The sequence below is a fragment of the Danio rerio genome, chromosome 15 (assembly GCF_049306965.1).
Source record: "Danio rerio strain Tuebingen ecotype United States chromosome 15, GRCz12tu, whole genome shotgun sequence".
NCBI classification, from domain to species: domain Eukaryota; kingdom Metazoa; phylum Chordata; class Actinopteri; order Cypriniformes; family Danionidae; genus Danio; species Danio rerio.
The window spans coordinates 45,370,369-45,393,569 of record NC_133190.1 but is presented as its reverse complement, the minus strand read 5'-3'; the positions used below and the strand labels follow the sequence as shown (position 1 = coordinate 45,393,569).

The 23,201-nt window shown below is 34.2% G+C and overlaps 1 protein-coding gene across 10 annotated transcripts in view; it reads right to left on the bottom strand.

Annotated features, from left to right (window-relative positions):
- The window catches only part of grik1b (glutamate receptor, ionotropic, kainate 1b), an 88,854-nt gene continuing 65,653 nt past the window's right edge, over nucleotides 1-23,201 (bottom strand). For 6 of the 10 annotated variants that reach the window (XM_684948.10, XM_009291946.5, XM_073924046.1 and 3 more), the window contains 7 exons: nucleotides 20,346-20,459; nucleotides 17,680-17,883; nucleotides 15,914-16,137; nucleotides 12,120-12,238; nucleotides 10,707-10,924; nucleotides 8,422-8,647; nucleotides 1-5,302 (listed from right to left, as the gene is read on the bottom strand). In XM_684948.10, the coding sequence (XP_690040.5) occupies nucleotides 5,013-5,302; nucleotides 8,422-8,647; nucleotides 10,707-10,924; nucleotides 12,120-12,238; nucleotides 15,914-16,137; nucleotides 17,680-17,883; nucleotides 20,346-20,459 (1,395 nt within the window). In that variant the 3' untranslated portion in view covers nucleotides 1-5,012. The remainder of the gene's footprint in view (nucleotides 5,303-8,421; nucleotides 8,648-10,706; nucleotides 10,925-12,119; nucleotides 12,239-15,913; nucleotides 16,138-17,679; nucleotides 17,884-20,345; nucleotides 20,460-23,201) is intronic. The other 4 variants (XR_012391067.1, XR_012391068.1, XR_012391070.1 and 1 more) reach the window with 1 other exon arrangement.

Genomic DNA, 23,201 nt, shown 5'->3' with positions numbered 1-23,201 from the left:
GTGCTCATGACGTAATCATTTCAAAGCTATATTTATATGCATTTTAAAGTGTCAAACAATACAAAAGCAGAAATAACGCTGACAAAAAAGTCTTGCACTAGACTGAATCAAATATAACTATCTGAGTTTTTAATCCTATAACCAAACATTTGTTGAATCCACAGTGCATATTAAACATTACAAACGCTCATATATCATTTGATCACTTCACACCGCATTTTCAGCTCCAGCAAGGGCAGATAACAACTAGATGTCAGGTTAGGACTTGTGCAACGGTAGTTCTGCATGTTCAGTCTATCGTGGACATGTTTGTTTAATCTCACTTAAATGTGTGAAATACTGTTCAAATTATTCCCCTTTTAACATTGAGTGACTTGACATTATTGACTATGCTACTCATTTTGGTAAAAACAGAAAACAAAACGCATCTTGAAAGTCCAAAATCTATAATTATGATTAATCTGGTTTTCCAACGAAAACAATTCAAAACAAAGCCGGTGCAGAACAGAGCAACACTGCAGTGGTTAATTCCTGAAAGAATCTGATTTTGAACCAATCATTTGATTCAATGACTTGATGATCTATTTATAGAGTGAATCACGTGCTCCATCATTTTGAATCATTTGAGAGGATCAGTATGGGATTTGATGCCACCTACTGGCTATTTCATTAGCTGGTTTGTACTTCTGCGTTGAGTGATCAGCGTGACCTACGGCGCCTGCCTTGCTCATAGTCATGCATTTATACTTCTGTTTGTGTTGATCTGCAATAGCACTTCCGAAATGCTATCAGGCAGTAGGCTTTTATCTTCCTCCGTGTCGAGTTTCTTTGTGGGTGTTTTGTTTTTTCAGAAGGCTACCCTAATGTACAAGTAGCTAAAACGCGCTCATTTAGACATGGAAACCGGCGTATGTGCAACAACTTTAATCATAAGGTAAACAGAAAACAAAGGTTTCCATCTGGAGCTCCTTCATGAGACTCGACATCTGTGAACACTCGCTCCATTGGGCTCGCGGCTCTCAGCACCGCCCACACTCGACACCGCTACCAAGCCGACCAATCACAGAACTTGCGTTACATGTCGTTACGATGTGTAGTTACATTTTTTGAGAAGTGTGCATCAGCGTTGGGATCTGCCACAGTGTCACAGTATGCGCAAAGGCTGCACCGGGCCATAAGCGTGTGCTTGACGTAGAAGTATGAATCAGCCTTAAAGAGGCTTTCTTCTGCAAAGAAAAAAGTTTTTTTTTAATAAAAAAAAAACTACATGAATGTGAACTACTCGACTAAAAGGTAACTTGCGTAATAGTCTGCAAACAAACGTGCACATGTTGTGGGACAATTTTAGTTTAAGCTCATCACCAACATTTAATTGCCTTGTAATAAAACAAACTGCCAATTTGAGCGTGCACAGGCAAAATGGCAGATGTAAATGTCTTTTTAAAAAAAAAAAAAAACACCTCAGGCTTGTCTTTTTGTTTGACATGTTGCGTTAAAAACTAGTCGACCAATGAGACTGGTGCTTTTGTTTATGTGCATTGAGCTGCTGAAGTTACAGTAACACCACTTGGTGGTGCTCAAGCGGAAAACACTCGAGCTTAGCACATAGGAATTGCAGATCAAGTAGGATGAGTTTCATTTCACTTAATCTTCTTTCATGCTTGTAAATTTTTCCAGCAAACTTTTGTGTGCTGTATTCAGGGGCGGAGCAAGCTGAACTACGGCTCTAGGCAAAGGATGATCACTCCGCCCTCAACTCGAAAGTGAAAACGGAAATGACCGGTTATCAAACTCTCACAGACATAACAGAGGGCGCGGGTGTTGAGGGAGGTGTCATGGATGCCGTCCTCTCTCTATTCTCTATCCCTAGGCGCGGATATAACTGAGGAGGCGGGGTGAGAGGGGTGTTGTGGACATAGGGTTGTAACGGTATGAATTTTTCACGGTATGATAATCGTCTAAAACAATACCACGGTTTGACGGTTTCGCGGTATACGGTATGTTACAAATGTTACAAAATAATAGAAAAGTGAAGCAAATTTGACTTTTTCCAAATAATATATTTTTAGTTACTATAAACAACACCACTTACAATGAACAAATAAAAAAATAAGAAAATAATAAATAATGTGTCAAAGTCCAAGTAAAGTCCAAATAAACATGGTGCAAATCCTCAGTAAAAAATAGATATAAATATTTACTATACTATAAATAGTTACATAACGAAACTAGATTCAATATGGAACATCCTTAGGTTTTATGTGCCAGCATGGATATGGTTGTCTATGGATATGGATATGGTTGTCTGCAATGCAGACAAACAGCTGCATCTTCATTTGCGTCTTTTGAAAACAGCACGAGCAGCAGTTCGTCTTTGCTGTGTCACTGTTTTGTCATGTTTCTGTGCTGCTGTGCATGCAAAAGTACTTAGTATGAGAATTATTTCATGCAAAACTTTTTTTTTTTGCGTTTTATTTAGCCGCGCATAAATGTATGCCTATCTCTCATTCCGTGTTGTTCAAAAAGCTTAGTCCACAAACAAAAGCGAAACCTATGCTTATTGGTTGTGATATAGCGAGTTTGAACCAATCTGGGCATGGAGGAGGGACAATGCATCGATGTATCATGTCTGATTTGTCCGGAGACACAGTGACGAGCGTTTCTTTGTCAAATCAGCGTTGTCAAATGTTGATGACGTAACCGCACTGATTCCGGAGCCTCTGAAAGTCCGCGAATGTTATGTGATACAGCACTAGAAAGCTGAGATTCTCTTCTTTATGCCAATCTTTGAATTGTATGAATCGGATCAGCGGATCAAAAGTTATTAAACATTTAAGAGCAATAACGTTACTTATTTTTAGCCGCGGGCGGCTGTCTCGGTCTTTAAGGGTTAAAACCGTTGATATGCAATTGTTCATGGTATGATAATCGTGCACGTTCAAATCGTGGTAAACCGTCATACCGGTATATTGTTACAACCCTATGTGGACATAACTGAGGACACGAGTGTTGAGGGAGGTGTCGCGGACCCCCCCCTCGATATTCTGCTGCCCTAGGTTGCCTATATGGACGTGCCGGCCCTGGCTGTATTGGAGAGGGTTAAACAGAAGTGGAAAAGCTTATGCTATAAATGTGAGTGTCAGAAGTGTAAAATTGCTCAGCGCCACCTTGTGTACCGGAGTTTTTCTGTTTTTCATTAAGCACCATCTAACGTCAGTAAGTGATTTTGCATGTTCACTCTGCTCACTGCCAATGAAAGTCACTTGGGTACGAATGCTGAAAAGCATCTTGAAAAACTTTAACTATAAGCAGGAGAAAAAATCGTCCTGGTGTGCATGAGCCGTAAGACTCATGTCTTTATATTTCAACAAAGGCTAATTTCAATACTTGCCTAAAGGCCGGGAAACACCAAAAAACACCAAAAAAAAAATAGTCAGCTGTTGGGCAGCGTCTGTAGCGTTAGTTTGATTGGTGTGTTTACCTCTCTAGTTAGCGTCAAAGTGAGTTGACTCATGTAAAATCAGCGTTGGTGAAAGAAAGCCTCTCATTGCTCAGCAATCAATCAGTGCGAGAACAAAAACTGAAGTGTCAAAACTAAGCAAACTATTTGAGTTAAGAGGAAACACAAAGAAGCCGGCTGTAATTTTCGTTGCATTTCTCAAATTTGTGCAAACAACATGAATTGTTAGAGAAGTACTGTCAAAATGGTACTAAAAGTTGCTTTGTTTACAGTTTGTATGTGTGCAGCACTATTTTTGGTTTCCCATTTGTATAATGACAATACACATACTGCCCCCTGCTGGTGCATCCTCTCACATAGGAGCATAACACGGCTCTCATTTCAGTCTGCTGTTGTCAGTTTTGTGTTCATGCGTATCTTTTTTGGTCAAGACAAGACCAGACACGGCCAATGGGTCCACTTTTCACAGGGTCGAGAAGTAAAAGAAGTTCAGAAACCTTGAAGTCAGTACTTGTTGTCAACAGTTATTAAATCAAACAATTAATTTTAAAATTGACCCTTCAAATAATGAATGAAGCTTCAAATGAACATTTTAACATGGAAACAAAATCACCTTTTATCTTATCATAAATTACAATAAGAAGGAACGTTCGTATGATAAAAATACAAACAACATGGATGTGAACTACTCTAGTAAATAGTAACCTGCGTAATAGTCGAATTGCCAACCAACAGTCGTGTCTTCACCTGATCTTTCACATCAGAAATCTGTCTGAGATGGAAAAATGGAAGAAAAGAAAAAACGAAACATTTTGCTCACTGTCCAACATCGCCCCCTATAAAACGGCGAAGGAATTGCAGAGTCTGTGTTTCAGAGGGTTGAGGCATAAAAATAGTTCGGAAATCAGTATTTCCGGAAATCAGTGTCAGTATTTCTTGCCAACAATTGCTAATAAACCAAGTAATTTTAAGAGAGAAAGGCTAAGATGGTCAAAATAAGCCTAAAAGTAAAACATAATTCCTGCATTCCAGAATAAAATCGAAGGTTTCTCAGTAACCACAAGACAACCAACCCATAAATGAATGAATGAATGAATGAAGCTTCAAATCCTCATTTTAGCCTGAAAAAAATGTATGCATAACCAGACATGTCTTATCATAAATTAAATTGAAAAATAACGCCCATATGATCAAAATACAAACAACATGGATGTGAACTACTCTAGTAAATAGTAACTTGAGTAAATGGTCGAACTGCAAACAAACACTCCTGTCTTCATCTCGTCTTTCACCTCAGAAATCCGTGAAAAACATGAAAAACGTCAAATTTTGCTGGCTGTCCAACATCACCGCAATCCACATTACATGAAAACTGTGAAAAAAAAAACGTCAAATTTTGCTCGCTGTCCAACATCGCCAAAAATCCATCTGACATAAAAACGGTGAAAATAAAACGCAAAATTTTGCTCGCTGTCCAACATCGCCCCCTATATAATGGCGCAGGTACTGTAAAATCCGTGTTTCAGAGCGCCGAGAAGTCAAGTAGTTTTTGTCAGTATTTGTTGTGCCATTCGCACTGTCCGACGCTCACCTCCTCGATGTCCAGGTTTTTTCTGGACTTGTAGATGAATTCTCCGATTGCCACGAAGACGGAGAGCACGAGTCCAGCCGCCAGCACGATAAAGATTCCTCCGATATTCTCCACACCGAGAGCGCTGGCTTCTTTACTGTCCTCCTCAGGACAGCCGTTTCCTCTCCACCATTTCTCCTTCATCATGTGCAGCTTTCCTTCCTCCTGCAGCTGAAGGATGGCGATCGTCACCTTGTCACGGTACGGAGAGCCTGAGGGACACAGAGGGATATTTATTATTCACTTAAATGAAAATTATTTATTTATTTATTTTCCTACGTCTTTGTCCTTTTATTCATCAGAGGTTGCCACAGCGGAATGAACCCCCAACTTATCCAGCATATGTTTTATACAGCGGATGTCCGTCCAGCCGCAACCCAGTACTGGGAAACATCCATACACACAAATTCACAGTCATACATACACTACGGCCAATTTAGTTTATTCAATTCACCTATAGCACATGTATTTGGACTGTGGGGGAACCCAGAGGAAACCCACGCCAACCTGGGGAAAACATGCAAAGTCCACAAAGAAACGCCGACTGACCCAGCTGGGACTCGAAACAGCGACCTTCTTGCCGTGAGGTAACACAGCTAACCACAATATCGCGCCCTGAAATAAATATTCTATTATATAAAAATAATATATTGTAATAAAAATGTATTTAAACGAATAACTATTTATTGTTTAAAGGTTTTAACCACGATTTTTAAACCTACATTTACAATTTTCACGGTTATTATGGTGGCTTGAGAAAGCAACATACTGTTATACTACATAAACTTCTTCTTCTTCTTAGGCTATTTTAAGAATGCATCTTCTCCTAGACGGTTCATACTACAACCACCAAACTAACTCCAAACCTCCAAACTATACAGAATTAAGTTGCTATATCTTTTCCAACTGATCCGATTTACAGTTTTCTGAAAACTGTCCCGGAAAATTCTGAACTTTTGAAAGTTTTGAAATTTGGAAGTCCCTTTGACTTAACATTGGACCAAATTTTGTGACCTATAACTTAGCGCCAGACCAGAGATCTGTGCGGGACTACATTTCGCCGTACCCACCAGGTTTAAGCCTGAACCCAACCGCTCCCGCTTATATTAAGCATTTGTTATCCCGCTGCCCGACCCGCCCCGTTTTCTACCCGCCGCGCCCGATCCCGCTAAAGAGCGGGGGGAGAGCAAAACCGAAAACCACCCCCCTATACAGTCCAGACAGGCTATAACAAACTGTCTGCACACACACAGATAAAGCTCTCTCTCTCTCTCTCTCATTCGCGCGAGCACACTAACACACACAAACACACATAATCACCAAGTACACACACACACAGACAAAACTCTCTCACTCATTCACGCGCACACACAAAACCTCTCATTCGCGCACACGCGCACACACACACACACATACACACACACACACACAAACAGCAACAAACAAGCTAAACACAGCATCACGCTATTTCATTTACACACATAATTTCGCATGCTCGCTCGCTCGGGAGTCGGGAGCGATATCGCTAGATGACCCGTCACTAATAAAACCCGTTACCGACCGCTCCCGTGCTTTATTCGGAAATTTATTTCCGCACCGCAGAAATCTGGTCGGGTCCGGGTCTGGCAGACTATCATACAGAACTAAGGTTACACTCATTTAACTCAGACTACCAATCTACCAATCACTGATCACCTTTCAACATACTAGCCACACCCTAGCAACCACTTATGGCACCCTAGCAACTGTCCTATAGACTTCCTTTGTAAAAAAAAAAAAAAAAAAACAGCCATTGACTTTACATTGGACATACTAACGAAATACCAATTCATACTAGAAACATACTAACGACATACCAATCATACTAACAATATACTAATCATACTAGCAACATACTAATTCATACTAAATGCATATACTATATTATAAATATATATAAAATATATTATATGTAAAAATAAAATTATATATATATATATATATATATATATATATATACAGTTGAAGTCAGAATTATTAGCCCCCTTTTGATTTTTTTTCTTTTTTAAATATTTCCCAAATGATATTTAACAGACCAAAAAATTTTTCACAGTATGTCTGATAATATTTTGTCTTCTAGGGAGAGTCTTATTTGTTTTATTTCGCCTAAAATAAAAGCAGTTTTTAATTTTTTAAAAAACATTTTTGGGACAAAATTATTAGCCCCTTAAGATAATTTTTTCCCGATATTCTACAGAACAAACCATCGTTATACAATAACTTGCCTAATTACCCTAACCTGCCTAGTTAACCTAATTAACCTAGTTAAGCCTTTAAACTTACTTTAAGCTGTATAGAAGTGTCACGAAAAGTATCTAGTAAAATATTATTTACTGTCATCATGGCAAAGATAAAATAAATCAGTTATTAGAAATAGGTTTTTAAAACTTTTACGCTTAAAAATGTATTGAAACAATCTTCCCTCCATTAAACAGAAATTCAGGAAAAAAATAAACAGGGGCGCTAATAATTCAGGGGGGCTAATAATCCTGACGTCAACTGTATATAAAATAAATATCAATATTTTTTTATCGATAAGTGAAATGATAAAACTTTTAGCTTTCATTTAATTTCAAAAACAGAACAGAAATATTATAAAATATAAAAATGATTAATAATTATTTTTCAATTTAATTATGTTACTCTTTTAATCCAGCAAGTTGGTATTTCATTTTCTTTCAAGATTAATTTAACTTAAAACAAAGATAAAAGCTATATAAATATTAAGACCAGTGTTGTAGGTAACGCATTACAAGTGAAGCGAGTTACATAATATTAATACTTTTTCAAGTAAAGAGTAAAATAACACATTACTTTAAGAAATGTAGTAATAATATTTGAGTTACTTTTTAAAAAAACGTAACTCGAGTTACTTTTTAGATTAATTCGCTTTTAAAAAAATACATTGCTGAATTAAAATGAGAGTAATCCCCTTGAATCACACTCAATGAGAGAATGAGCTCCCCGTGGGAAAAGACAGAAAGGAAAATGGCAGAGGCTTACATTTCTGTGACGGAAGTTTTCTCATTATTGTAAACAAAATGGAAGAAAAGAAGGTTATAGTCTCAATGCACAGTGATTTTACTGAACCATTAAGACAAAAATACATCAAACTTTCATTAATCTGTATAAACTACATGTGTAGCATCAGGAAGTTCTCAGAAGGTAACATTACTATTTATTTTTTTTAATAGTTAGTTTTTAAGTTAAATGAAGGTGTAGATTATACAGTGTGTGGTTAAATGCAGAGCTACCTAAAGCCCTGGCATGTCCTCATAAATTTTCAGTTTACCGATGGGAGTGCCGACGCCATATCCCTTAGAGTCGATGAGTCCCCCGATCTGCGTGAGGTTGCAGTTCCTCTGGCTGATGTACTCGATGCTGGTGGACTCCATCAGGAGAGCGTAATCAGTGGTCAAGACCCGCTGGATGCCTTCGCGGTTGTTCTTCACCAACGCTGTGTTCTTCCGGCTGCTCATGAACGCCCACATCTTCTCATATGTAGAGATCTTCGACTTCTGCAAACCAATGAAAGCATCAGAGCATTATAATTCAGCGAATATATTGAATATAATGTCATACAATATGAATTAAACCATCAAAATATGAGGAACTTTTAATATTTGAGTATGTATATTTATTCATTCATTCTTTTTCATTCGGCTTAGTCCCTTTATTAAGCAGGGGTCGCCACAGCGGAATGAACCGCCAACTTATCTAGCATATTTTTTTATGCAGCAGATGCCCTTCCAGCTGCAACCAAGAACTGGGAAACATCCATATACACTCATACACACACACACACACACTCATACACTACGGCCAATTTAGCTTATTCATTTCACCTATAGCGCATGTGTTTGGCCTGTGGGGGACGCCACCTGAAGAAAACCCACACCAACACAGGGAGAACATGCAAACTCCACACAGAAACTGGGCCAGCCAGGACTCAAACCAGAGACCTGCTTGCTGTGAGGCGACAGTGCTAACTACTGAGCCACCATAGGTATTTTTAAGTATTTTTATTTTTTAAATTTCAGAACATTCTGTTATTAAAAAACCTATTAATTATTATTTTTGATTAATTAAAAAAGTCAGCTTTTCAAATAAAATAAAATAATTATTTACAATAATGTCATAATGGTGTAACTGAACATGGATAAAATAAAATAAAATAATAGAAAAAACGTTTAAAATACTACATCAAAATAAAAAAAAACATATATAAATAATTATTTACAGTGACGTTAAAAGGGTGTAATCATATTACAAAAGCATGATATAACTTGCTTTATCTAATATAAAATATAAAATTAATAAATAATGAATCAAACAAACAGTAGAAAATGCGAATGATTTAAATTACTTTATCAAATTACTTTATCAAATAAAATAAAATAAAATTTAATTTAATTAAAGAAATTTAAACAATCAATAGAAAATGTGAATAGTTTACATTACTTCACCAAAATAAAATAAAATAAAATAAAATAAAATAAAATAAAATAAAATTAAATTAAATTAAATTAAATTAAATTAAATTAAATTAAATTAAATTAAATTAAATTAAATTAAATTAATAAAAATATATAAAAAAATGTTTTAATTAAATTAAAGAATTTTAAACAAGTAGAAAATGTGAATAGTTTAAATTACTTAAATTTTAAAATAAAATAAAATAAAATAATATAATATAATATAATAAAATAAAATAACTGCCAAAACAACTGATTTCTTGAAGATGACATTCACAAACTTTCAGTTTCTTCTGCTAAACCCCTCATTCAGCCATGCTTATTGTTAAAGCTTTGAGTAAATGTACAGTATGCTGATCTTACCGCTGGATTTCCTGCCCTCGTGTCTTATTTCTGCAGTAAAATCCTCATCTGCAGTGACAGACGCTCTCATAACACTCCCTTCCTCCTATAAGCTGCTTTCATTCACTCTCTACATGCTGAAAACACACTGTCCTGTAATCATTCCTGCCAATCTGTGCCTGTACCAAACCTCACTGACCTACAACCACAGCACAAAACACCCAGATACTGCATTAAAGTCCCTCTCAAATCAAAACTGATGGTTATTATTTATTAGTATCAGTATTAGAATAGTCGACTAGTTGGTGCAACCCCTAATATACATAAAAAATAGAATATTATATAAAAGAATATCAGTTTGCAACATCACAAAGTTTTTAACTACTAAAAATCAATAGAAGTGAATGAGACTGTTCATGAATTCTCTCGTGTTGCATTATGGGATAGTGTAGCATCCATCAAATGCGGCTACTTCTTGCCTAGTATATAGTATAGAAGTTTACTAATGCAGCCAGATTGTAATGTCTGATGTCCTTATGTCAGCTAGCAGAGCTGTGATATAAACAGAACACTATTGGCTGTTTTAGAAAAGAGGAGGAGCTACATGATATGCCCCGCCCTGTTTTCAAATTTCAGTTTAAATGAAATCACACTTTGAAGAAAGCTGCGCATTTCAAGGCATTTCAGGGCACCTTTAACTATATGATTTCTAGTAAATATAATATATGTTCTGTGTTGATGTTCAGAGGTGGTGGCTGACCTTAAAGAAGGTCATGGTGGATCCGTCCCTCACAGCGCCATACTCAATCTTGGTCTGCTTGGCCAGGTCATCAGCAGAGTCGATGGGAGAGTCCATTCTCTCCACGGTCAGGAAAGCAGCGAGGTTTGCAGTGTATGAGGAGATGATGATGAGGGTGAAGAACCACCAGATTCCTCCCACAATCCTTGTGGATAAAGCCTTGGGCATCAGCTCCGATCCTGACCACAGAAAACAAATCCAAGCATTTCTTAATAACGTGCAAATATTCATCAGATGTTTTCAGTTGTTTTGTGGTTATCTTGTTATCTTGTTACACATAAAATGTGTATTTCTATGTGTGCTTAAAATCAGTTCAATTTACTAAAAAAAAACATTTATTTAGATTGAATAAATAGCATAAAATGTGTTAAAACAATTCATAAACAATTCAATCAAATAATAAAAAATTAGATGTGTTATTATATTATTATTGTATTATTATAATAAATTATACAATAAATAAAACAATGTAATATAACAAATCAAAACAATTTAAATTAGTTGATATTATTACACTAATATTATAACGGTGTAATAATATTACAAAAGAATAATATAATCTTTATCTAATATAAAATATCAAATTAATGAATAATAAAAAACAGTGTGAATGGTTAATATTACATTGACAAAAAATAAAATAAAAATAAGTAAATAAACTAAATAAAATAAAATAAACTAAAATAAAATAAAAAATAAATAAAAATAAATAAATAAAATAATAAAATAAAATAAAATAATTTTTTTAAATAAATAAATAAAATAATAAAATAAAATAAAATAAAATAAAATAAAATCGAATAAAGGCGTAACATTGGCACAGTGGGTAACAAAATTGCCTCACAGCAAGAAGGTCACTGGTTCGAGCCCTGGCTGGGTCAGTTTGCATTTCTGTGTGGAGTTTGCATGTTCTCCTCATGTTGGCATGGGTTTCTTCGGGGTGCTCTAGTTTCCCCAACAAGTCCAAAGACATGCAGTATAGGTGAATTGGGTAAGCTAAATTGTCCGTAGTGTATGTGTGTGAATGAGAGTGTATAGGTGTTTCCCAGTGCTGAGTTGCAGCTGGAAGGGCATCCGCTGTGTGAAACATATGCTGGATAAGTTAGCGGTTCATTCCTCTGTGGCAACCCCTGATTAATAAAGGCACAAAGCCGAAAAGAAAATGAATGAATGAAAAATTAAATTAAATTAAATTAAATTAAATTAAATTAAATTAAATTAAATTAAATTAAATTAAATTAAATTAAATTAAATTAAATTAAATTAAATTAAATTAAATTAAATTAAATTAAACTGGTAGTGGCTAATGAGCATCTAAATAAACAATAATCATTTCCTCTGGAGTATGAAACAATGATGTGTGTAAAAGCTGACCTTGCTGCATCAGAGCTCCAACACCGAACCACACACTGTTGATCAGGGTAAAGTTATTCTCCACCACATCTGAGTCTGGGTTACACGGATGAGGATTATACCACTCGTACGGAGTAAACCTGAGGAAACACACACGATACACACAATATACAACCAGTTCTGCACTTATTTGTTCTGCAGAGTACGCAGGTTGCGTAGGGCACCAACTATAGAGGGGAGCACCATGTCGGTTGCTCAAAAAATATATTCATATTTATTTAGTAATATTAACATAAACTGAGTGTAAATAAAAATGTATTGATAATATGTTGATAAATACATAAAAAAAATGCATTTTATGCCAAACGCAAAAAACATGTGACGTAGTTTTTTCCGGTGCGTGCATACGTGCGACCCTGCCCACTTAACGCTTGCGGCTGCTATGAGCATATGATTATACTTGATGCAAGCTACAGCCCGAGAAAAGACAACAGCTTACTGGAGCCGAGAAGAGGAAAAAAGCACAAGATGAATCCTGTGCATCACTTTAAGGTAACCTATGTCCATGAATCCGGAAAACATTTCATTTTAAATGTAATTTGAAATTTGAAACATTTCATTTTAAATTATGAGTAAATTAGTTAATCAAAAAGATTTTGATGTATACGGTTATTTCATAATGTAAAAATTGTAACGTTTAAGTATAATTTTTTTTTTAAATGTTTTATTTATACATTGTGAAACATTACAAAAATTTACAAAGACATAAACATGTAACAATAAGCAAATACACTGAAGAGTATTTTGAGCAAATAGTAATAGTAAAAATAAATAAACAATAATAAATAAAAATAAGATAATAAAATAAATAGATAAATAAAATAAAAAACAACAACACTAGTGCAATCTTATATATATAAAAAACAAGTCTACAATGTGTTGACCAGAAGTAGTTTCCCATAAAAGCTGGGCATTAGGGGGTGGGGACTCAATCAGAAGGAGCAGGGTCAAGCTGAAGAGTTTGGACATATTTGCGTATAAATATGTGCTAGTTCGGTGAAGAGAGTACCTAATTTTTTCTAATTTCATAAAATAAAGAACATTTCTTATCCAACAAGAGTGAGAAGGAGGGTGTGGGCTCTTCCAGTTCAGAAGAATTTAAGTATAATTTTAAGTGTTTTGATGGCTTCCGATTTCTGCCTTCCAATCCGTCCCAGCATGGATCAACAGTTATGCTTTTTCTCATTACTTTATTAATATGATTATTTGAATCAGTATTTAATCAATGATTTTAACTAATGAATAAAGTTTACACATTGTTTATTGTAATATTGTATTATATTATATTATATTGTATTGTATTATTGTAATATAAGAATGTTTGGTCACACTTTACAATAAGGTTCATTAGTTAATGTTGATTAATGCATTTACTAACATGAACAAACAATGAACAGTACATTTAATACTGTATTTATTCATGTTAATAAACGTTAGTTAATGAAAATACAGTAGTTCATTGTTAGTTCATGTTAACTCATGGTGCATTAACTAATGTTAACAAGCATGGACTTGAATGTTAATAATGCATTAGTAAATGTTCAATTATGATTAATAAATGCTGTACCTGTGTTGTTCATGATTAGTTCATGTTAGTAAATGCATTAACTAATGAACCTTATTGTAAAGTGTTACCAAATAAGAATGCGTTTGTCTGTCTCTTTGTAATTCTATTTTCAGGAACCACCAAACCAGGTCAGAGGTCATGGAGATCTTGAGTGGAACTGAACAGAGATGGGAAGAACTTTGTTACTATACTTAAGTAGATCTTTCTGGTATCAGTACTTTCCTCCACTGCTTATTTTTCTGACTACTTTTACTTCTTACATTTTTAAAACCACGGTCGTTACTTTCGGTTTCATGTGTTTGATGGCGCGATCTATATTATATTTCTTATTATTGCGCAAGAATATGAGCGCTTTTTTAATGCAAGCAGTATATTTTTCCTCATTGCGTGCCTGCGTGCTACAATATATATATATATATATATATATATATATATATATATATATATATATATATATATATATATATATAAAGGGTGTCACGATCCTCCAAATTCTCGATTCGATTACATTTTAGATTCTAAAGGCACGATTCGATTCGATTTTCGATTATGAATAATTAATTAATTAATGACCAATTAATTATTTGTAGCCTACCGTTTAAACTACCTGACCTGCATGGTCTTTGTTTTATCCATAAACAAATCGTACAGTAAATGAATAAAGGCAAGATACACACATAATTACCACCTGTCAATCACTTTTTTCTGCGGGACTCGTGAATAGGCAGTGATCTGTGTCGTTATAATGGCGTCGGTAAAAAAGACGCACAACCAACAGGAACCAGCCAACAGTATCTGAGGTGTTCGCTAAAATGACTAAGTACAAGTGAGTGAAAGATTGAAGCAGTCCTCTGACTGCCTGGACCTGCTGTCTCGAGCGCATGGCTGTATGTGCGTCTGTGTCTGTGTGGTCACGTGATGTGCATTTTCAGAGGTAGAGAGGAAGGAGGGCTGCTCAGAAATGCTACACGCCACTGTGTATGTTCAAGTCGTTGTCGTTCTAAAATGCCATTTAAAAACAAAGACAGTGTAAACAGGGCCTGAGTGTGTACTTTTCGCGAGCAGATTTGCAACGGGGGCGGGCGGAGGATCGCGATGCCGGTGTTGTCTATCAGACGAATCGTACGTAATACGTACATAGCAGAGCTTGCAAAACTGTGTTTTTTTTTTTGTCGACAACAAGAACGTTGTCAACATAACTCACTGGAAATCCAAAATGCTTACACACCGGCGACTTCATTGAAAGAGGAGAGGGTTTAAGTTCTCTCGACTGGTCTCCTGCTTCTGCAGTTTAACAAGCACTTCAACAAGCCTGTTTTTTTCCCGCTTGGCAAGCCAAGCTGACGTAACATGAGGGCGTGGCAGCATCGACGATTCTATTTTTTGATTCGATAATCGAAATTGAGCATAAATTTTTAAATCGTGACACCCCTAATATATATATATATATATATATATATATATATATATATATATATATATATTAATATATATATATATATATATATATATATATATATATATATATATATATATATATATATATATATATATATATATATATATATATATTAATATATATATATATGTTTAAATACACATGTTTGTGTGAGTCCATGTGTGTTTTTGCTCCTCAGTGTGGGCACCACAGTAAAATTTCGCTTAGGGCACCTTTTTGGCCAGCAGCGGCCCTGAAATAAATCATAATGTTTCCTAATCTTACCATCAACACTGGGATCATAACAAATTGATTGTGCACTTCTAATATAAAGCCTCTAATATTTATTATACTAACACCACATCAACTAAATGTCAGACAGACACCTAAAGCTGTATTTCTACTAACAATAAACATCCATAAATCAATCATTCAATAGAAATCAATAAAAGATATTGCTCTGTTGCTTTTATTTAATGACACGTCATTTGTGATGCATCATGGGAGCTCGGATCAGTCAGGTGTATTGGTTTTTTTGGCCGCTTGATCTCTTTATTGTGTTTCACATGTGCTGTCCACACAACTAATCTTGCTTAACTGGAAATAAAGCCATTGACCATCACACTGGCCATACATTTAGGATGACATGTGTTTTATTAGACTTAAGAAAATCTGGTTCTTCCTTCCTTCAACTCACTTCTTTCTTCGACTGAACACAAAGTAGGGTCGCACAATACAATATTCATTCACCTGGCGATGACGAAGAGCACACAGCTGACCCCGAGGCAGGCCAGAAGAACATACATCCAGATGTCTGGAGAAAGCGGGTTCAGGAAGGAGAAAACGCCTGGATTGGTGCCGTTGGGTTTGTGGTAGAGAATGGAGATCCCCAGAGTCATGAAGGGCTTGGAGAAATCGATGACTTTCTCTCGAACGTAAGTGATGGTGAGCGGAGCCACGGCCAGATCTGCCACCTGAGCTCAACACAGACAGGGTCAACACCCTGAGTTACACACATTTACTGCTATTTCAGACACTATTTTAGATTTTATTATTATATATTTAAAAAATGTTCTGATTTAATGATTACTAAATTTACTAAAAACTAATCGTTATTAGTTTTTTGTTAATTCATTTCATTTCATTTTCTTGTCGGCTTAGTCCCTTTATTAATTCCAGGTCGCCACAGCGGAATGAACCGCCAACTTATCCAGCAAGCTTTTACGCAGCGGATGCCCTTCCAGCAGCAACCCATCTCTGGGAAACATCCACACACACATTCACACACACACACTCATACACTACGTACAATTTAGCCTACCCAATTCACCTGTACCGCATGTCTTTGGACTGTGGGGGAAACCGGAGCACCCGGAGGAAACCCACGCGAAGGCAGGGAGAACATGCAAACTCCACACAGAAACGCCAACTGAGTTTTTGTTAATTCATTTTTGTTTATTTTGTTTTTATGTCTTTTTTTATTAACAAAAGAAGTGGAGTTATTTAACAAACATTATTTTTATTTCAAGCAACACATTTTTTTATAGTTTAATTTAACTATATTTATTTTTAAAATATGTCTAAAAAGTTTATTGTATACTTTCGATCAGATTTAGTTTTTTGTTGCAAATGTCTGTAAAATTTTTACTGTCTAGTAAATAAATAACTGTAATAAATAACAGATTTATTAATTAATTATTTCAGTTTTTTTTTTACTCAGTTATGCTTAACCTTCATTTAATTTAAGTGAAGTTTATATACAGTATGCAGTGTTATAGTTGATTATATTTTTCAGTTTCTGTACCTGAAAACTACTATTAGATACCTAAAAAAAATGCGTAAAGCACTGTTTATTTTAGTAGCATCTTTGCTATACTGTATTCATTTCTGCTTTTGCTTTAAAATTTTTCTTGTTTTTTTTGTTTGTTTTTTACTGAACATACAGTTGAAGTCAAAATAATTTGCCCTCCTGTGAATTTTTAAAAATATTTCCCAAATGATGTTTAACAGAGAAAGACATTTTTCACAGTATTTCCTATAAAAAAAAGTGTTATTTGTTTTATTTCGGCTAGAATAAAAGCAGCTTTGAATTTTTTAAAACCATTTTTAGGTCAATATTATTAGCCCACTTAAGCTATATTTATAATAAAAATGACTCGCCTAATTATCCTAATTAAACCTTTAAATATCACTTTAGACTGAATACTAGTATCTTGAAAAATATCTAGTCAAATATTATGTACTGTCATCATGCCAAAGATAAAATAAATCAGTTATTAGAAATGAATTATTAAAACTATTATGATTAGACATGTGTTGGAAAAATCTGCTCTCCATAAAACAGAAACATACAGGGGGGGCTAATAAATCAGGAGGGCTAATAATTCTGACTTCAACGGTATATACGACCCTAAAACCGTGATACAAACCCAACCATGAGCAATTTCTAACACTACATCATTTACACACCACAGTAGCAATTTCCGGTGTAATACAGGCTCAAAAGTTAGACTCACATGATCGATGAGCTCTCGGACCATGCCATTCCACTCTCCTTTATCGTTCTGGGCTCCGTATTTTCCGTCGGTCACGAGTTTGACCTCGTAAGAGAAGCCCAGGATGTTGGAGAGCTCCTTCAGCAGGTCCAGACAGTAGCCCTCGAAGCGGTCGTTCCCATACAATGGCTTATCCGACTTCTTGTACATCACATACGGGTTTTCCTGCAGCACACAAACACCAGATATATTTACATCCACCTATTTCATATGTACATTTTAGAATATTGCATTGAAAAAATTTCCCTCTGCCACCACATAAACATCTATCTATCTATCTATCTATCTATCTATCTATCTATCTATCTATCTATCTATCTATCTATCTATCTATCTATCTATCTATCTATCTATCTATCTATCTATCTATCTATCTATCTATCTATCTATCTATCTATCTATCTATCTATCTATCTATCTATCTATCTATCTATCTATCTATCTATCTATATATATATCTATCTATCTATCTATCTATCTATCTATCTATCTGTCTATCAGTCTGTCAGTCTGTCTGTCTGTCTTTTAGGGTGGGGCTATCAGTCCTTTAGGGCGTGACTATCAGTCCTTTAGGGCAGGGTTATCTGTCCTTTAGGGTGGGGTAATCACTCCTTTAGAGTGGTGCTATCAGTCATTTAGGGTGGGGTTATTAGTCATTTAATGCTGGACTATCATTTCTTTAAGGCAGAGCTATCGGTCATTGGGGCAGGGCTATTACTCCCTTAGGGTGTGACTATCAGTCATTTAGGGCGAGGCTATCAGTCATTTAGGGCATGGCTATCAGTATTTTAGGGCGGGCTATGAGTCATTAGGTGCATTCGACTTCATGCAGCGCTGCACAGATTGATCAAAATCTCTCTTAAAACGGTGCATACTGGATAGAAATTTTGTCCGGATTAATGTTGCGCTGACGCCTTATGACTGTCACATGCCGCATCAAAGTACCGTGACAGTACTCCGAGATCATACGACTGTCTGATGACGACACCGATATTACATGATTGGCCGAGTTCACTGTATGACAACAACCACGTGTGTTTCGAGTATATTATATTGGACAAATTCCGATTCACAAATTTCTAAACAAACAATTCACTTATCATCCACTCTCTATCTTAAACACATCATGCTTATTAAGACTACAAATATTTTACTGCAGTAATCAGGTTTTGTTAAATAAAATGGTTATGAAGGCTGGCTTGCACAGTTTTTTTTTATACAGACTATTTACTGTATTTAGCTCCATGAACGTTTTAAATGATATTTTTTAGTGAATAACCTAAATATTAACTCAAATAAGTCTTACAGACTTGTAATAAAATAAATACCGTCATTAATCCTGCCACTCTAAAGGTTTCTTAACAAATTTAGTTAAAGAACTATTTTATTAAATAATTCTAAAATGATTTTTAGGATTATAAAATATACATATATATAGATATTGAATATATACATACACATATATATATATATATATATATATATATATATATATATATATATATATATATATATATATATATATATATATATATATATATATATATATATATATATATATATATAAATTCATTTTCTTGTCGGCTTAGTAACTTAATTATTCCAGGGTCGCCACAGCAGAATGAACCGCCAACTTATCCAGCAAGTTTTTACGCAGCGGATGCCCTTCCAGCCGCAACCCATCTCTGGGGAAAAAATAAAATAAAAATTATAATAATATTATATATATATATATATATATATATATATATATATATATATATATATATATATATATATATATATATATATATATATATATATATATATACCTGGTCTTTTTGGGAAACTTCTACTTAAAGTGTAGCTCACTTATTTTAGGAATGTGCTTTTGTTCAATCTTTTTGGATTAAAGTACTTTTTTGAAAATGCTTCTTTCATTATCCAAAATAATCTTAATCATTGTTTAAGACTTAATCAAAACACATTGTTTTGGGTTTTACTTTAATATATATTGGAAAGTTTTATATCTATATATGTGAATAAATGTAAACCCCTTTTTTAGCATATTCAAACAAGACGTATAGCCTATTTTTATGTTGATATTAGCCTCTCGTTTCCCCTTATTTCTCTCATGCGTTTGTAATATATTTAATTAAAAATTCCCTTAATGTTTAAACTGAACTACAGTTTGTAGAGACTGTATTTTGTTTTAATTGTAAATCTTTTGTTGCATAAATAAAAAATAAATTAAAAATAATGATGACGCCAAGTGATCGGTCATCATGACTGCCGCAACTTTGAGCCCCGAAGTGTCCAGCTGTCCGGCTTGATGGCTCTGTTTTCAACTCCTCTCCCTGCCTGCGCTCGGCTAATCTCATTGATCACCGACTGCAGCTGTGCTTCATGTCGAAGTACCTATTTAATGCTGAGCTATCAGTAATTTAGGATGGTGCTATCAGTCATTTTTTTTTAGCATTGCCCATCTTCCAACAATACAATCGATTCCCAAAGGATAAAATCATGCAGCCTACACATGTTTCTAATTTCAGAACGGTTTTAAGCGGATGTACATCATGATAGAGGAAAAAAGGACTTCCTTAACTTCCATTTCATGGCGAATTTAATGTTAGTTGACTGATTTGTACCAGGATTGTGGTGACGATGAGCGTTCGGTTGGCCATGGAATCGGTCACGTTGGTGTTTTTGTCCTTGTTGCTGTCTGTCAGATTCAGACCCGTGTTTGAGTTCCACACTCCAATCTGAAGAAAAACACAAACACACAAATACACCATCAGTCTGGTGCTGATCAGAGAGGACAGATTTCTTTCAGAAGTAATTGACTAGTTATTTAATGGGGGAAATGGAGATGCAGTACTTTTAAACATGATCAGAAATGTTATTTAAAGGTAAATGTGTTGCACTTAAAGATATTTAAAAGGAGTTTGTCTCGGCAGATATAAAATTGAGACAACAAGAAACTAATCAAGCTATTGAATAACTACATTTATATACAGTACATTTACATTTATAGAATATGTACAACGATATTATTTATTACAATAATTATTACAACTATTACAATATTACAATTTATTTAAATAAAATCAAACAAACAAATAAACATTGCACAACAATTACACACCAGTGGAAGGGTCATAGCAAAAACACTAGGTAAACAAGACAAAGGGGAAAAAGTCAACAATTACGCTTTAAATCTAGGAAAATAAATCCAGATTTGATCTAACAATGAATTTAATAATGTAAACAAAATAAATCTAGAAAGATCACTGGAAACAGCTGTATTTCTGAGTATTTAGTCAAATATATAATTGTACAAAAAGTCCATCCCTAACAACGTTTGCATACCATTAATGTAAATCCACTAAAGTATATTCATGCAAAGTGCAAGCTCTCTGACAGTGTGTGTATACTGTATGTGTGTTTTACATGCTACACCACGTCTCCTCTGTCATGCACAGCCTTTAATATATACATTAAGAGTCTTCAAACTGAGAGCTTATTGTGTAATTAGTGTTCATAAGCAGATGTTTTATCAGTTGAGCTCTGCATTGTTGACTCTTTGACGGAAGTGAGACGGCTGCAGAGCTTTCTGCTGTCTCTAATGGAAAGTTTGACAACGTGTTAAAAAGCTTAAGTGATTTGTTAAAGGGATAGTTCACCCAAAAATTTAAATTCTGATATAAATTCTAATATATATATATATATATATATATATATATATATATTTTTTTTTTTTTTTTTGTGTGTTTAGTTTGTTATTTAATCATCATATTTAAATAAACTTAAACATACTCAAATTTATTGATTGAGAACTTTAATAAACTCAATCAATAAATAAATTAACAAATAAATAAACGAATTAATACATAAATAAATATTAGCAATATTTGTGTGTCTAGTTTGTTATTTATTCATCAAAATTTAACGTTAAATCATAGTAAATTACATAAAAATACAACTATGATACATTTGCTGTTACAGAGTTAAAATAGGTAAAAAAATAAATTAAATTAAAATTAATTAATTTAAAATAAAATCAAATAATTTAAATAGAATAAATAAAATAAAATTAAATAAAATTAAATTAATTTTTAAAAAAAAGAAAATTCTGTCACTATTTATTTATTTGCTTGTTTCAATCCGATTTGAGTTTCTATCTTCTGTTAAACACAAAAGAAAATACAGTAGTTTGATTAATGCTGTAAACACCTCCATAGTAGTTGTTTTTCCTACTATAGAAGTAAATGGTTACAAGTTTTCAGCATTCTTCAAAGTATCTACATTACTGTTCAACAGCTAGAAAGAAAAACTCACAAAGGTTTGAAACCACTTGAGGGTAAGTAAAAAGTGGGTAAACATAATTTTGTTTTTGGTGAACTCTCCCTTTGAGTTTATATAATGCAGCAGTAATTGAATGTCAGAATTAAGTATAATGTATAAGTGACCCAGCTGCTGATGAAAAACAAATTGGAAAAAGAAAGCATCATAAGCTGGGTTTCTGTCAGCCTGTGTTATTGCCCATTACAAAGTATCACACAAGAAACCAGTGACAGAAATGACCAATTTTGAATAAAAATCCTATATTAAAAAAGTTTTTATGCTCATTTTTAGGCAACTTTGAACTTTAATGAATAATGCGAGATGGGAAAACACTTGCTGAATAAACTATGATGATGCAAACATTAAACATACAGTATGTCATTTTAAACAGATTTTAATAATAACTATGTTAAGCAATTAAAAAAAGTTTTGCTTCCTTCTTCCATGACACAACTCTCTGTCATAGCCGGAAATATCATCACATTTTGTTCCACATGAAATATCAAATTACCTAGTACAATTTTTTCACATTCGGTGTATCATATTTTTATTTATTTCCTATCTAGATGTGAATAAACAATTAACCTGTGGCTCTCACAAATCAGCTGTTGTTATTATGCTTGGCTAGTTTATTTTTGATTGCTAGGTTGTCAATACTACAGTCACCTGCTCTAATGGTATAGCTGCGGATACTCACATCTATATAGCATCATTTTTGTAACACTGTATAACAATAATGAATATTTTTACAGTACTGTTATGGTTGGGTTTAGCATTGGGGTGCAGATAGGCATTAGTAAAATACAATTTGTTGGGTAATTTATTAAATAACAAATAACTTTAGGTACAAATATAATTTTTATGTTACGGTGATGGTTGGGTTTAGGGTAGAGGCAGACGTTAATAAAATACAGTAAATGGGAAATTTGATAAATACTATAAAAAATTCTTGGTAACTTCCGGCCACAACCATATCTGATCTAACCACAACCTGCTCTAACAGCTTCAGGGAAACACTCGTAATTTAACATTTTTTTTGTTTTTTTGGAAGGGAAAAGATTTGCTTCACATTAGGATGGATATCTGGCAAATGAAATACTTTTTTTTCAATCATTGCATATTTTTAATGTGCTTTTATCCATGGAACAAAGGACTTTAAC